Source organism: Oncorhynchus keta, chromosome 7, assembly GCF_023373465.1.
Source record: "Oncorhynchus keta strain PuntledgeMale-10-30-2019 chromosome 7, Oket_V2, whole genome shotgun sequence".
In the NCBI taxonomy this organism is placed as follows: Eukaryota; Metazoa; Chordata; class Actinopteri; order Salmoniformes; family Salmonidae; genus Oncorhynchus; species Oncorhynchus keta.
In genome coordinates, this window is record NC_068427.1 from 31,810,585 (window position 1) to 31,825,334 (window position 14,750).

At 46.5% G+C, this 14,750-nt stretch overlaps 1 protein-coding gene across 2 annotated transcripts in view; it reads right to left on the reverse strand.

Moving 5' to 3' along the window:
- The window catches only part of LOC127931126 (protein phosphatase 1 regulatory subunit 1A-like), a 30,252-nt gene that overhangs the window by 15,459 nt on the left and 43 nt on the right, over positions 1-14,750 (reverse strand). Inside the window, exons 2-3 of one of the 2 annotated variants that reach the window (XM_052522594.1) lie at positions 13,996-14,089; positions 10,291-10,357 (exon numbers count right to left, since the gene is read on the reverse strand). In XM_052522594.1, coding sequence (XP_052378554.1) covers positions 10,291-10,357; positions 13,996-14,088 — 160 coding nt within the window. In that variant the 5' untranslated portion in view covers position 14,089. Of the gene's footprint in view, positions 1-10,290; positions 10,358-13,995; positions 14,281-14,750 lie in introns of those variants that run through there. The other variant, XM_052522593.1, reaches the window with a different exon arrangement.

A 14,750-nucleotide genomic window follows, 5' to 3' on the forward strand; every position in this document is an offset into this window, starting at 1 on the left:
ATCATCCTCAATTCATCCATCTTCTATTAACCTCCATCCATCCTTCTATCACCCTCCATCCATCCTTCTATCACCCTCCATCCATCCTTCTATCACCCTCCATCCATCCTTCTATCACCCTCCATCCATCCTTCTATCACCCTCCATCCTCCATTCATCCTTCTATCACCCTCCATCCATCCTTCTATCACCCTCCATCCATCCTTCTATCACCCATCCATCCATCCACCCTCCATCTATCACCCTCCATCCATCCTTCTATCACCCTCCATCCATCCTATCACTCCTCCATCCATCCTTCTCCATCCATCCTTCTATCACCTCCATCCTTCTATCACCCTCCATCCATCTTCTATCACCCTCCATCCATCCTTCTATCACCCTCCATCCCTCTATCACCTTCCATCATCCCTCCATCACCCTCCATCTATCCTATATCACCCTCCATCCATCCTATCACCCTCCATCCATCCTTCTATCACCATCATCCATCCTTCTATCACCATCATCCATCCTTCTATCATCCATCATCCATCCATCCTTCTATCTACCCTCCATCCATCCTTCTATCACCCTCATCAACCTCCATCCATCCTTCTATCACCCTCCATCCATCCTTCTATCACCCTCCATCCATCCTTCTATCACCCTCCATCCATCCTTCTATCACCCTCAATCCCTCCATTCCATCCTTCTATCACCCTCCATCATCTTCTATCACCCTCCATCCAGCCTTCTATCACCCTCCATCCATCCTTCAATCACCCTCCATCCATTCCATCCTTCTATCACCCTCCATCCATCCTTCTATCACCCTCCATCCATCCTATCACCCTCCATCCATCCATCCTTCTCCTTCGTTCCTTCTATCACCCTCCATCCATCCTTCTATCACCTCCATCCATCCTTCTATCACCCTCCATCCATCCTTCTATCACCCTCCATCCATCTATCACCCCTCCATCCATCCTTCTATCACCTCCATCCATCCTTCTATCACCCTCCATCCATCTATCACCCTCCATCCATCCATCCATCCTTCTATCATCCATCCATCCTCTATCACCCTCCATCCATCCTTCTATCACCCTCCATCCATCCATCTATCACCCTCTATCATCTATCCTCCATCATCCTTCTATCACCCTCCATCCATCCTTCTATCACCCTCCATCCATCCTTCTATCACCCTCCATCCATCCATCTATCTATCTCCATCCATCCATCCTTCTATCACCCTCCATCCCATCCTCCATCTATCACCCTCCATCCTCCTTCACCCTCCATCCCTCCATCCATCCTTCTATCACCCTCCATCCATCCTTCTATCACCCTCCATCCATCCTTCTATCACCCTCCATCCATCCTTCTATCACCCTCCATCCATCCTTCTATCACCCTCCATCCATCCTTCTATCACCTCCATCCATCCTTCTATCACCCTCCATCCATCCTTCCTATCACCTCCATCCATCCTTCTATCACCTCCATCCATCCTTCTATCACCATCCATCCATCCTTCTATTCCATTCATCCATCCTTCTATCACCCTCCAATCAACCTCCATCCATCCTTCTATCACCCTCCATCATCCTTCTATCACCCTCCATCCAACCTCCTCAATCCTTCTATCACCCTCCATCCATCCTTCTATCACTATCCATCCATCCTATCACCCTCCATCCATCCTTCTATCACCCTCCATCCATCCTTCTATCACCCTCCATCCATCCTTCTATCACCTCCAATCAACCTCCATTCCATCCTTCTATCACCCTCCATCCATCCTTCTATCATCACCCTCCATCCATCTTCTATCACCCTCCATCCATCCTTCTATCATTAACCTCCATTCCATCCTTCTATCACCTCCATCCATCTTCTATCACCTCCCATCCATCCTTCTATCACCCTCCATCCATCCTTCTATCACCCTCCATCCATCCTTCTATCACCCTCCATCCATCCATTCTATCACCCTCCATCCATCCATCCTATCACCCTCCATCCATCCTTCTATCACCCTCCATCCATCCTTCTATCAACCTCCATCCATCCTTCTATCACCCTCCATCCATCCTTCTATCACCCTCCATCCATCCTTCTATCACCCTCCATCCATCCTTCTATCACCCTCCATCCATCCTTCTATCACCCTCCATCCATCCTATCACCCTCCATCCATCCTTCTATCACCCTCCATCTCCATCCTTCTATCACCCTCCATCCATCCTTCTATCACCCTCCATCCATCCTTCTATCACCCTCCATCCATCTGTTCTATCAATCCATCCTATCCCCCTCCATCCATCCTTCTATTAACCCTCCATCCATCCTTCTATCACCCTCCATCCATCCTTCTATCACCCTCCATCCATCCTATCACCCTCCTCCATCCATCCTATCACCCTCCATCCATCCTTCTATCACCTCCATCCATCCTATCACCCTCCATCCATCCTTCTATCACCCTCCATCCATCCATCTTCTATCCATCCATCCATTCTATCACCTCCATCCATCCTTCTATCACCCTCCATCCATCCTTCTATCACCCTCCATCCATCCTTCTTACCCCTCCATCCATCCTTCTATCACCCTCCATCCATCCTTCTATCACCCTCCATCCATCCTTCTATCACCCTCCATCCATCCTTCTATCACCCTCCATCCATCCTTCTATCACCCTCCATCCATCCTATCTATCACCCTCCATCCATCCTTCTATCACCCTCCATCCATCCTTCTATCACCTCCATCCATCCTTCTATCAACCTCCATCCATCCTTCTATCACCCTCCATCCATCCTTCTATCACCCTCCATCCATCCTTCTATCATCCCTCCATCCATCCTTCTATCACCCTCCATCCATCCTATCACCCTCCATCCATCCTTCTATCACCCTCCATCCATCCTTCTATCACCTCCATCCATCCTTCTATCACCCTCCATCCATCCTTCTATCACCCTCCATCCATCCTTCTATCAACCTCCATCCATCCTTCTATCAATCTCCATCTATCCTTCTATCACCCTCCATCTATCCTTCTATCACCCTCCATCCATCCTTCTATCCTCCATCCATCCAATCACCTCCATCCATCCTTCTATCACCCTCCATCCATCCTTCTATTAACCGTCATCCATCATTCCGTCCATCCATCCTATCACCTCCATCCATCCTTCTATCAACCTCCATCCATCCTTCTATCACCCTCCATCCATCCTTCTATCACCCTCCATCCATCATCTATCACCCTCCATCCATCCTTCTATCACCATCCATCCATCCTTCTATCACCCTTCCATCCATCTATTCCATCCTATCTTATCCTCCATCCATCCTTCTATCACCCTCCATCCATCCTTCTATCACCCATCCATCCATCCTTCTACCCTCCATCAACCTCCATCCATCTTCTATCACCCTCCATCCATCCTTCTATCACCCTCCATCCGTCCTTCTCCATCACCCTCCATCGTCCTTCTATCACCCTCCATCCATCCTTCTATCACCCTCCATCCATCCTTCTATCAACCTCCATCCATCTTCTATCACCCTCCATCCATCCTTCTATCAACCTCCATCCATCCTTCTATCACCTCCATCCATCCTATCACCTCCATCCATCCTTCTATCATCCCTCCATCCATCCTTCTATCACCCTCCATCCATCCTTCTATCACCCTCCATCCATCCTTCTATCACCCTCCATCCATCCTTCTATCACCCATCCAATCATCCCTATCATCCTCCATCTATTCTACATCATCCTTCTATCCATCCATCCTTCTATCACCGTCCATCCATCCTTCTATCACCCTCCAATCAATCCTCCATCCATCCTTCTATCAACCTCCATCCATCCTTCTATCACCCTCCATCCATCCTTCTATCACCTCCATCCATCCTTCTATCAACCTCCATCCATCATTCTATCACCCTCCATCCATCCTACTATCACCTCCATCCATCCTTCTATCACCTCCATCCATCCTTCTATCACCCTCCATCCATCCTTCTATCACCCTCCATCCATCCTCCTATTACCCTCCATCCATCCTTCTATCACCCTCCATCCATCCTATCACCCTCCATCCATCCTTCTATTAACCTTAATTCCATCCTTCTATCACGCTCCATCCATCCTATCACCTCCCATCCATCCTTCTATCAACCTCCATCCATCATTCTATCACCCTCCAGCCATCCAATTAACCTTAATTCCATCCTATTAACCTCCATCCATCCTTCTATCACCCTCCATCCATCCTTCTGTCAACCTCCATCCATCCTTCTATCACCCTCCATCCATCCTTCTATCACCCTCCATCCATCCATCTATCACCCTCCATCCATCCTTCTATCACCCTCCATCCATCCTTCTATCACCCTCCATCCATCCTATCACCTCCATCCATCCTTCTATCAACCTCCATCCATCCTTCTATCACCCTCCATCCATCCTTCTATCACCCTCCATCCATCCTTCTATCACCCTCCATCCATCCTTCTATCACCCTCCATCCATCTATCTTCTATCACGTCCATCCATTCTATCCGTCCGTCCATCCATCCTATCATCCGTCCATCCTTCTATCACGTCTATCCATCCATCTATCCATCCTTCTATCACCATCCATCCATCCTTCTATCACCATACATCCATCCTTCTATCACCATACATCCATCCTTCTATTACCCTTCATACATCCTTCTATCACCCTCCAATCAACCTCCATCCATCGTTCTATCACCCTCCATTCATCCTTCTATCACCCTCCATCCATCCTTCTATCACCCTCCATCCATCCTTCTATCACCCTCCAATCAACCTCCATTCCATCCTTCTATCACCCTCCATCGATCCTTCTATCACCCTCCATCCAGCCTTCGATCACCCTCCAATCAACCTCCATTCCATCCTTCTATCAACCCCCATCCATCTATCACCCTCCATCCATCCTTCTATTAACCTTAATTCCATCCTTCTATCACGCTCCATCCATCCTATCACCTCCCATCCATCCTTCTATCAACCTCCATCCATCCTTCTATCACCCTCCATCCATCCTTCTATCACCATCCATCCATCCTATCACCCTCCATCCATCCTTCTATTCAACCTCCATCCATCCTTCTATCACGCTCCATCCATCCTATCATCCCTCCCATCCATCCTTCTATCAACCTCCATCCATCGTTCTATCACCCTCCTCCATCCATTCTATCAATTCCATCCTATCACCCTCCATCCATCCTTCTATCACCCTCCATCCATCCTTCCATATCTATCACCCTCCATCATCGTCTTCATCACCCTCCATCCATCCTTCTATCACCCTCCATCATCCATCCATCTATCTATCCCTCCCCATCCGTCTATCACCCTCCATCCATCCTTCTATTAACCTCCATCCATCTTCTATCCTTCTATCAACCCTCCATCCATCCTTCTATCACCCTCCATCCATCCTTCTATCATCCTCCATCCATCCTTCTATCACCCTCCATCCATCCTTCTATCACCTCCATCCATCCTTCTATCACCCTCCATCCATCCATCCTATCACCCTCCATCCATCCTTCTATCACCCTCCATCCATCCTTCTATCACCATCCATCCATCCTTCTATCACCCTCCATCCATCCTTCTATCAATCTCCATCTATCCTTCCATCACCCTCCATCCATCCTATCACCCTCCATCCATCCTTCTATCACCATACATCCATCCTTCTATCACCATACATCCATCCTTCTATCACCATACATCCATCCTTCTATCACCATACATCCATCCTTCTATCACCATACATCCATCCTTCTATCACCATACATCCATCCTTCTATTACCCTCCATCCATCCTTCTATTACCCTCCATCCATCCTTCTATCATCTCCATCCCTCCTTCTATCACCCTCCATCCATCCCTCCTATCACCCTCCATCCATCCTTCTATCACCCTCCATCCATCGTTCTATCACCCTCCATCCAGCCTTCGATCACCCTCCAATCAACCCCCATCCATCCTTCTATCACCCTCCATCCATCCTTCTATTAACCTTAATTCCATCCTTCTATCACCCTCCATCTATCCTTATATCACCCTCCATCCATCCTTCTATCAATCTCCATCAATTCTTCCATCACCCTCCATCTATCCTTATATCACCCTCTATCCATCCTTCTATCAATCTCCATCCATCCTTCTATCACCCTCCATCCATCCTATCACCCTCCATCCATCCTTCTATCACCATACATCCATCCTTCTATTACCCTCCATCCATCCTTCTATTAACCTTAATTCCATCCTTCTATCACTCTTAATTCCATCCTTCTATCACTCTTAATTCCATCCTATCACTCTCCATCCATCCTTCTATCACTCTCCATCAATCCTTCTATCACCCTCCATCTATCCTTCTAACACCCTCCATCTATCCTTCTATCACCCTCCATCCATCCTTCTATCACCCTCCATCCATCCTTCTATCACCTCCATCCATCCTTCTATCACCCTCCATCCATCCTTCTATCACCCTCCATCCATCCTTCTATCACGCTCCATCCATCCTATCACCTCCCATCCATCCTTCTATCAACCTCCATCCATCCTTCTATCACCCTCCATCCATCCTATCACCCTCCATCCATCCATCCTATCACCCTCCATCCATCCTTCTATCACCCTCCATCCATCCTTCTATCACCCTCCATCCATCCTATCACCCTCCATCCATCCTTCTATTAACCTTAATTCCATCCTTCTATCACTCTCCATCCATCCTATCACCCCCATCCATCCTTCTATCAACCTCCATCAATCCTTCTATCACTCCCCATCTATCCTTATATCACCCTCCATCCTTATATCACCCTCCATCTATCCTTATATCACCCTCCATCTATCCTTATATCACCCTCCATCTATGCTTATATCACCCTCCATCCATCCTTCTATCACCCTCCAATCAACCTCCATCCATCCTACTATCATTCACCATCCATCCTTCTCTCACCCTCCATCCATCCTTCTATCAATCTCCATCCATCCTTCTATCACCCTCCATCCATCCTATCACCCTCCATCCATCCTTCTATCACCATACATCCATCCTTCTATCACGCTCCATCCATCCTATCACCTCCCATCCATCCTTCTATCACCCTCCAGCCATCCTATTAAACTTAATTCCATCCTATTAACCTCCATCCATCCTTCTATCAACCTCCATCCATCCTTCTGTCAATCTCCATCAATCCTTCTATCACCCTCCATCCATCTTTCTATCACCCTCCATCCATCTTTCTATCACCCTCCATCCATCCTTCTATCACCCTCCATCCATCCTTCTATCACCCTCCATCCATCCTTCTATCACCCTCCATCCATCCTTCTATCACCCTCCATCCATCCCTCTATCCTCCATCCATCCCTCTATCACCCTCCATCCATCCTTCTATCACCCTCCATCCATCCTTCTAATAACCTTAATCCATCCTTCTATCAACCTTAATCCATCCATCCTTCTATCACCCTCCATCCATCCTTCTATCATCCTCCATCCATCCTTCTATCACCCTCAATCCATCCTTCTATCACCCTCCATCCATCCTTCTATCACCCTCCATCCATCCTTCTATCACCCTCCATCCATCCTTCTATCACCCTCCATCCATCCTTCTATCACCCCATCCATCCTTCTATCACCCTCCATCCATCCTATCACCCTCCATCCATCCTATCACCCTCCATCCATCCTTCTATCACCCTCCATCCATCCTTCTATCACCCTCCATCCATCCTATCACCCTCCATCCATCCTTCTATCACCATACATCCATCCTTCTATCACCATACATCCATCCTTCTATTACCCTCCATACATCCTTCTATCACCCTCCAATCAACCTCCATCCATCGTTCTATCACCCTCCATCCATCCTTCTATCACCCTCCAATCAACCTCCATTCCATCCTTCTATCACCCTCCATCCATCGTTCTATCACCCTCCATCCATCCTTCGATCACCCTCCAATCAACCTCCATTCCATCCTTCTATCAACCCCCATCCATCCTTCTATCACCCTCCATCCATCCTTCTATCACCCTCCATCCATCCATCCTATCACCCTCCATCCATCCTTCTATCACCCTCCATCCATCCTTCTATCACCCTCCATCCATCCTTCTATCACCCTCCATCCATCCTTCTATCACCCTCCATCCATCCTTCTATCACCCTCCATCCATCCTATCACCCTCCCATCTTCATCTCCATCACCCTCCATCCATCCTATCATCACCCTCCATCCATCCTATCACCCTCCATCCATCCCTATCACCCTCCAATCACCCCCCATCCATCCTTCTATCACCCTCCATCCATCCTATCACCCTCCATCCATCCTATCACCCTCCATCCATCCTATCACCCTCCATCCATCCTATCACCCTCCATCCATCCTATCACCCTCCATCCATCCTATCACCCTCCATCCATCCTATCACCCTCCATCCATCCTATCACCCTCCATCCATCCTATCACCCTCCATCCATCATCCATCCTATCACCCTCCATCCATCCTATCACCCTCCATCCATCCTATCACCCTCCATCCATCCTATCACCCTCCATCCATCCTATCACCCTCCATCCATCCTATCACCCTCCATCCATCCTATCACCCTCCATCCATCCTATCACCCTCCATCCATCCTATCACCCTCCATCCATCCTATCACCCTCCATCCATCCTATCACCCTCCATCCATCCTATCACCCTCCATCCATCCTATCACCCTCCATTCATCCTATCACCCTCCATCTATCCTTCTATTAAACTTAATCCATCCTTCTATCAACCTCCATCCATCATTCTATCAAGCTCCATCCAGCCTTCTGTCAAGCTCCATCCAGCCTTCTGTCAAGCTCCATCCAGCCTTCTATCAAGCTCCATCCAGCCTTCTATCAAGCTCCATCCAGCCTTCTGTCAAGCTCCATCCATCCTTCTATCACCCTCCATCCATTCTATCACCCTCCATCCATTCTATCACCCTCCATCCATTCTATCACCCTCCATCCATTCTATCACCCTCCATCCATTCTATCACCCTCCATCCATCCTTCTATTAACCTTAATCCATCATTCTATCACACTCCATCCATCCTATCACCTCCCATCCATCCTTCTATCAACCTCCATCCATCCTTCTATCACCCTCCATCCATCCTTCTATCACCCTCCATCCATCCTTCTATCACCCTCCATCCATCCTTCTATCACCCTCCATCCATCCTATCACCCTCCATCCATCCTATCACCCTCCAATCAACCTCCATTCCATCCTTTATCACCCTCCATCCATCCTATCAGCCTCAATCCATCCTTCTTTCAGCCTCAATCCATCCTTCTATCACCCTCCATCCATCCTTCTATCACCCTCCATCCATCCTTCTATCACCCTCCATCCATCCTTCTATCACCCTCCAATCAACCTCCATCCATCCTTCTATCAACCTCCATTCCATCCTTCTATCACTGTCCATCCATCCTTCTTTCACCCTCCAATCAACCTCCATTCCATACTTCTATCACCCTCCATCCATCTATCAACCTCCATCCATCCATTCTATCACCCTCCATCCATCCTTCTATTAACCTTAATCCATCCTTCTATCAACCTCCATCCTTCTATCACCTTCCATCCATCCTTCTATGACCCTCCATCCATCCATCCTCCCCCCAGACCTCTTATAGTAACACTCAATTTTGTGTACCCCATAAGAATAGTCTCAAGCCCTCATTCAACCCATATTAACAAAACACCTTCATATCCCACAGCTCTTCATTAAATATCAACAGAAGGATCTGAAAGAAAACACTTTATTGACATAATAAGATCGAGCCAAAAAGTCTTAATTCTTCTCTTTAGCAGTAAAACTTGAGTAAATTGGGATACATACATAAACAAAACCCCTCTAAACCCAAATGAGCCTCTACTGAAGCATAACATGCTCAATGCCAGTAGACTAGAGCATAACAAAAACAAAACAATTGTCACATGAAGACACACATAACTTCCATGACAGTTTGTGAGTCATGCGGAGTGAAGCTTGGCAAATGGCTTCAACATTCCATTGCGACACAGGAAATAAAAGACATTCCAATTCCATTGCTTTTCAGTGATGAAAATTACAATTGGAATTTCAGTTTATTTCCGGAATTTAATGAATTGACCCCAACCCTGTTCTTCACTCAGTAGCAGTGTCTTACCTGCTGCAGTTAGGTCTGGTGGAAGATAGATGACATGGGTAGCTGGTGTAGGTCTCCTCTTACGGATCTGTTAGGTGGAAACAGGACATGGCGGGATAGGACAGGGCAGTAAAGGAAAGAGAGTTGTTCAAGTGTGGCACTGAAGATAACTGGAGACAGACAATAAGCACTAGTAACCCAGTAGCATATGATACAGACTTGCTGTGTGTGCATGTTTTACAAAGTGGTAGAGTTTAGTGTCAATACAATCAATGACCTACAGTACCAGTCAAAAGTTTGTACACACCCTACTCATTCAAGGGTTTTTCTTTATTTTTACTATTTTGTACATTATAGAATAATAGTGAAGACATCAAACTATGAAATAACACATATGGAATCATGTAGTTACCGAAAAATGTTTAAACAAATTCTTCAAAGTAGCCACCCTTTGCCTTGATGACAACTTTGCACAATATTGGCAATCTCTCAACCAGCTTCATGAGGTAGTCACCTGGAATGCATTTCAATTAACAGGTATGCCTTGTTAAAAGTTAATTTGTGGAATTTCTTCTTAATGCGTTTGAGCCAATCAGTTGTGTTGTGACAAGGTAGGGGTGGTATACAGAAGATAGCCCTATTTGGTAAAATACCAAGTCCATATTATGGCAAGAACACCACAAATTAAGTTTCTTTATTTAACATTTAGTTATCTAGGCAAGTCAGTTAAGAACAAATTCGTATTTACATTATTTACAGCAGCCTCTCAAACCCTAACCTGGACTACACTGGGACAATTGCGCGCCGCCCTTTTGGACTCCCAATCACAGCCGGTTGTGATACAGCCTGATGCAGTGCCTTAGACCACTGAGCCACTCAGGAGCCCAAAGAGAAACAACAGTCCATCATTACTTTAAAACATGAAGGTCAAAATTTCAAGAACTGAAAGTTTCTTAGAGTGCAGTCGCAAAAACCATCAAGTGCTATGATGAAACTGGCTCTCATGAGGACCACCACAGGAAAGGAATACCCAGAGTTACCTCTTCTGCAAAGGATAAGGCCATTAGAGTTGCCAGCCTCAGAAATTGCAGCCCAAAAAAACGCTTCACAGAGTTCAAGTATCAAGACACAAGGCGAAGGGATGATCTCCGCATGTGTGGTTCACACCGTGAAGCATGGAGGAGGAGGTGTGATGGTGCTTTGCTGGTGACACTGTCAGTAATTTATTTTGAATTCAAGGTACACTTAACCAGCATGGCTACCACAGCATTCTGCAGCGATACGCTATCCCATCTGGTTTGCGCTTAATGGGACTATCATTTGTTTTTCAACAGGACAGTGACCCAACACACCTACAGGCTGTGTAAGAGCTATTTGACCTAGAAGGAGAGTGATGGAGTGCTGCATCAGATGACCTGGCCTCCACAATCACCCAACCTCAACCCAATTGAGATGATTTGGGATGAGTTGGACCTGAGAGTGAAGGAAAAGCAGCCAACAAGTGCTCAGCATATGTGGAAACTAATTCAAGACTGTTGGATAAGGTTTCAAGGTGAAGCTGGTTGAGAGAATGCCAAGAGTGTGGAAAGCTTTCATCAAGGCAAAGGGTGGCTACTTTTTTATTTATTTAATTTTTATTTCACCTTTATTTGATCAGGTAGGCTAGTTGAGAACAAGTTCTCATTTGCAACTGCGACCTGGCCAAGATAAAGCATATCAATTTGACACATACAACAACACAGAGTTACACATGGATTAAACAAAACATAGTCAATAATACAGTAGAACAAAAGAAAACAAAAAGTCTATATACAGTGAGTGCAAATGAGGTAAGATAAGGGAGTTAAGGCAATAAATAGGCCATGGTGGCGAAGTAATTAGAATATAGCAATTAAACACTGGAATGGTAGATGTGCAGAAGATGGATGTGCAAGTTGAGATACTGGGGTGCAAAGGAGCAAGATAAATAAATAAATACTGTATGGGGATGAGGTAGGTAGATAGCCCATCTGTAAACAGCCCATCTATGTACAGGTGCAGTGATCTGTGAGCTGCTCTGACAGCTGGTGCTTAAATCTAGTGAGGGAGATATGAGTCTCCAGATTCAGAGATTTTTGCAGTTCGTTCCAGTCATTGGCAGCAGAGAACTGGAAGGAAAGACGACCAAAGGAGGAATTGGCTTTGGGGGTGACCAGTGAGATATACCTGCTGGAGTGCGTGCTACGACTGGGTGCTGCTATGGTGACCAGTGAGCTGAGATAAGGCGGGGCTTTACCTAGCAGAGACTTATAGATAACCTGCAGCCAGTGGGTTTGGCGACGAGTATGAAGCGAGGGCCAACCAACGAGAGCATACAGGTCGCAATGGTGGGCAGTGTATGGGGCTTTGGTGACAAAACGGATGGCACTGTGATAGACTGCATCCAGTTTGTTGAGTAGAGTGTTGGAGGGTATTTTATAGATGACATCACCGAAGTCGAGGATCGGTAGGATGGTCAGTTTTACAAGGGTATGTTTGGCAGCATGAGTGAAGGATGCTTTGTTGCGATATAGGAAGCCAATTCTAGATTTAATTTGGATTGGAGATGCTTAATGTGAGTCTGGAAGGAGAGTTTACAGTCTGACCAGACACCTAGGTATTTGTAGTTGTCCACGTATTCTAAATCAGAGCTGTCCAGAGTAGTGATGCTGGACGGGCGAGCAGGTGCAGGCAGTGATCGGTTGAATAGCATGCATTTAGTTTTACTTGCGTTTAAGAGCAGTTGGAGGCCACGGAAGGAGAGTTGTATGGCATTGAAGCTCGTCTGGAGGTTAGTTAACACAGTGTCCAAAGAGTGGTCAGAAGTATACAGAATGGGGTTGTCTGCGTAGAGGTGTACCAGAGAATCACCAGCAGCAAGAACAACATCATTGATGTATACAGAGAAGAGAGTCGGCCCGAGGATTGGAGGATTGAACCCTGTGGCACCCCCATAGAGACTACCAGAGGTCCGAACAACAGGCCCTCCGATTTGACACACTGAACTCCATCAGAGAAGTAGTTGGTAAACCAGGTGAGGCAATCATTTGAGAAACCAAGGCTGTCGAGTCTGCCGATAAGAATGTGGTGATTGACAGAGCCGAAAGCCTTGGTCAGGTTCTAAAATATATTTTGATTTATTTAACCCTTTTTTGCTTATTACATGATTTAATATGTGTTATTTAATCGTGTTGATGTCTTCCCTATTATTCTACAATGTAGAAATTAGTACAAATAAAGAAAAACCCTTGAATATGTAGGTGTGTCCAAACTTTTGACTGGTACTGTAGGTTCGGAGAGGGGTGGGTGGGGAGGTGGTGGGGAGCGGGAAAGATTGGCCAAAAATGGGGATGAAGCGATCTTTCTAAAATCACAAAAATGACAAATAAGGATACAATCAAATAGTTTAAAAAATATCCCAATCGATATTCACTCAAAGCACTGAGAAGTTGTAATAACATTTAGGCAACTAAGATTGTGACAAATAAATCCAGAAAGTGGTGGGGGCAGGGGAAATCCATGTCATAAAACATATTTTCCTACCAGGCATAACATGATCAAAGTAAAGCTTATTCTGCCAGTCAGTCTCAAGAGGAGCTAGCTCTACACAGCCCCCACTCATTCAACAAGCCCACCATACCATTAACATGTCATAATGGTAAAAACATTTATTACCATATCGTGTCGAAACTGAATGTTCTTACTCACATGCTCTGATGCCTGAGGGTCCAGCTGACTCTGAAACACAGGCACAGAAAACTGGATCTTCTTAGGACTGTTGGACTCCATGCTGGACTCCATGCTGGACTCCATATTTGTGGAAAGAGAGAGTAGGAAAGAAAGTAAGAGAAAGAGACGGGACTGCGTTGGGAGCAGCTGCACACAGCAGCAGCCTCTTCTCTTCTGTTCCTTTCCCTTCCTTATGAGCCCTGGGATAGTTTTACTGGACAGCCCAGCCTGCCTCCCCTTGCCCCCGTCCGGGAGAGAGAGAGGGAGGGAAGGAGGGAGGGAGAAAAGGAGGGAGGGAGGGAAGGAGGGAGAAAAGGAGCGAGAGGGGGGGGGGAATGAGAGAGAGAGAGATGGAGGGGGGAGAAAATGAGAGAGAGAGAGATGGAGGGAGGGAGAAAATGAGAGAGAGAGAGGGGGAGGGAGAAAAGGAGAGAGAGAGGAGAGAGGGAGGGAGGGAGAAAAGGAGAGAGGGAGGGAGAAAAGGAGAGAGGGAGGGAGAAAAGGAGAGAGGGAGGGAGAAAAGGAGAGAGAGGAAGGGAGAAAAGGAGAGAGAGGAAGGGAGAAAAGGAGAGAGGGAGGGAGAAAAGGAGCGAGGGAGGGAGAAAAGGAGAGAGAGGAGGGAGAAAAGGAGAGAGAGGAGGGAGAAAAGGAGAGCGAGGAAGAAAAGGAGAGAGAGGAGGGAGAAAAGGAGAGAGGGAGGGATGGAGGGAGGGAGAAAAGGAGAGTGTCCAGTT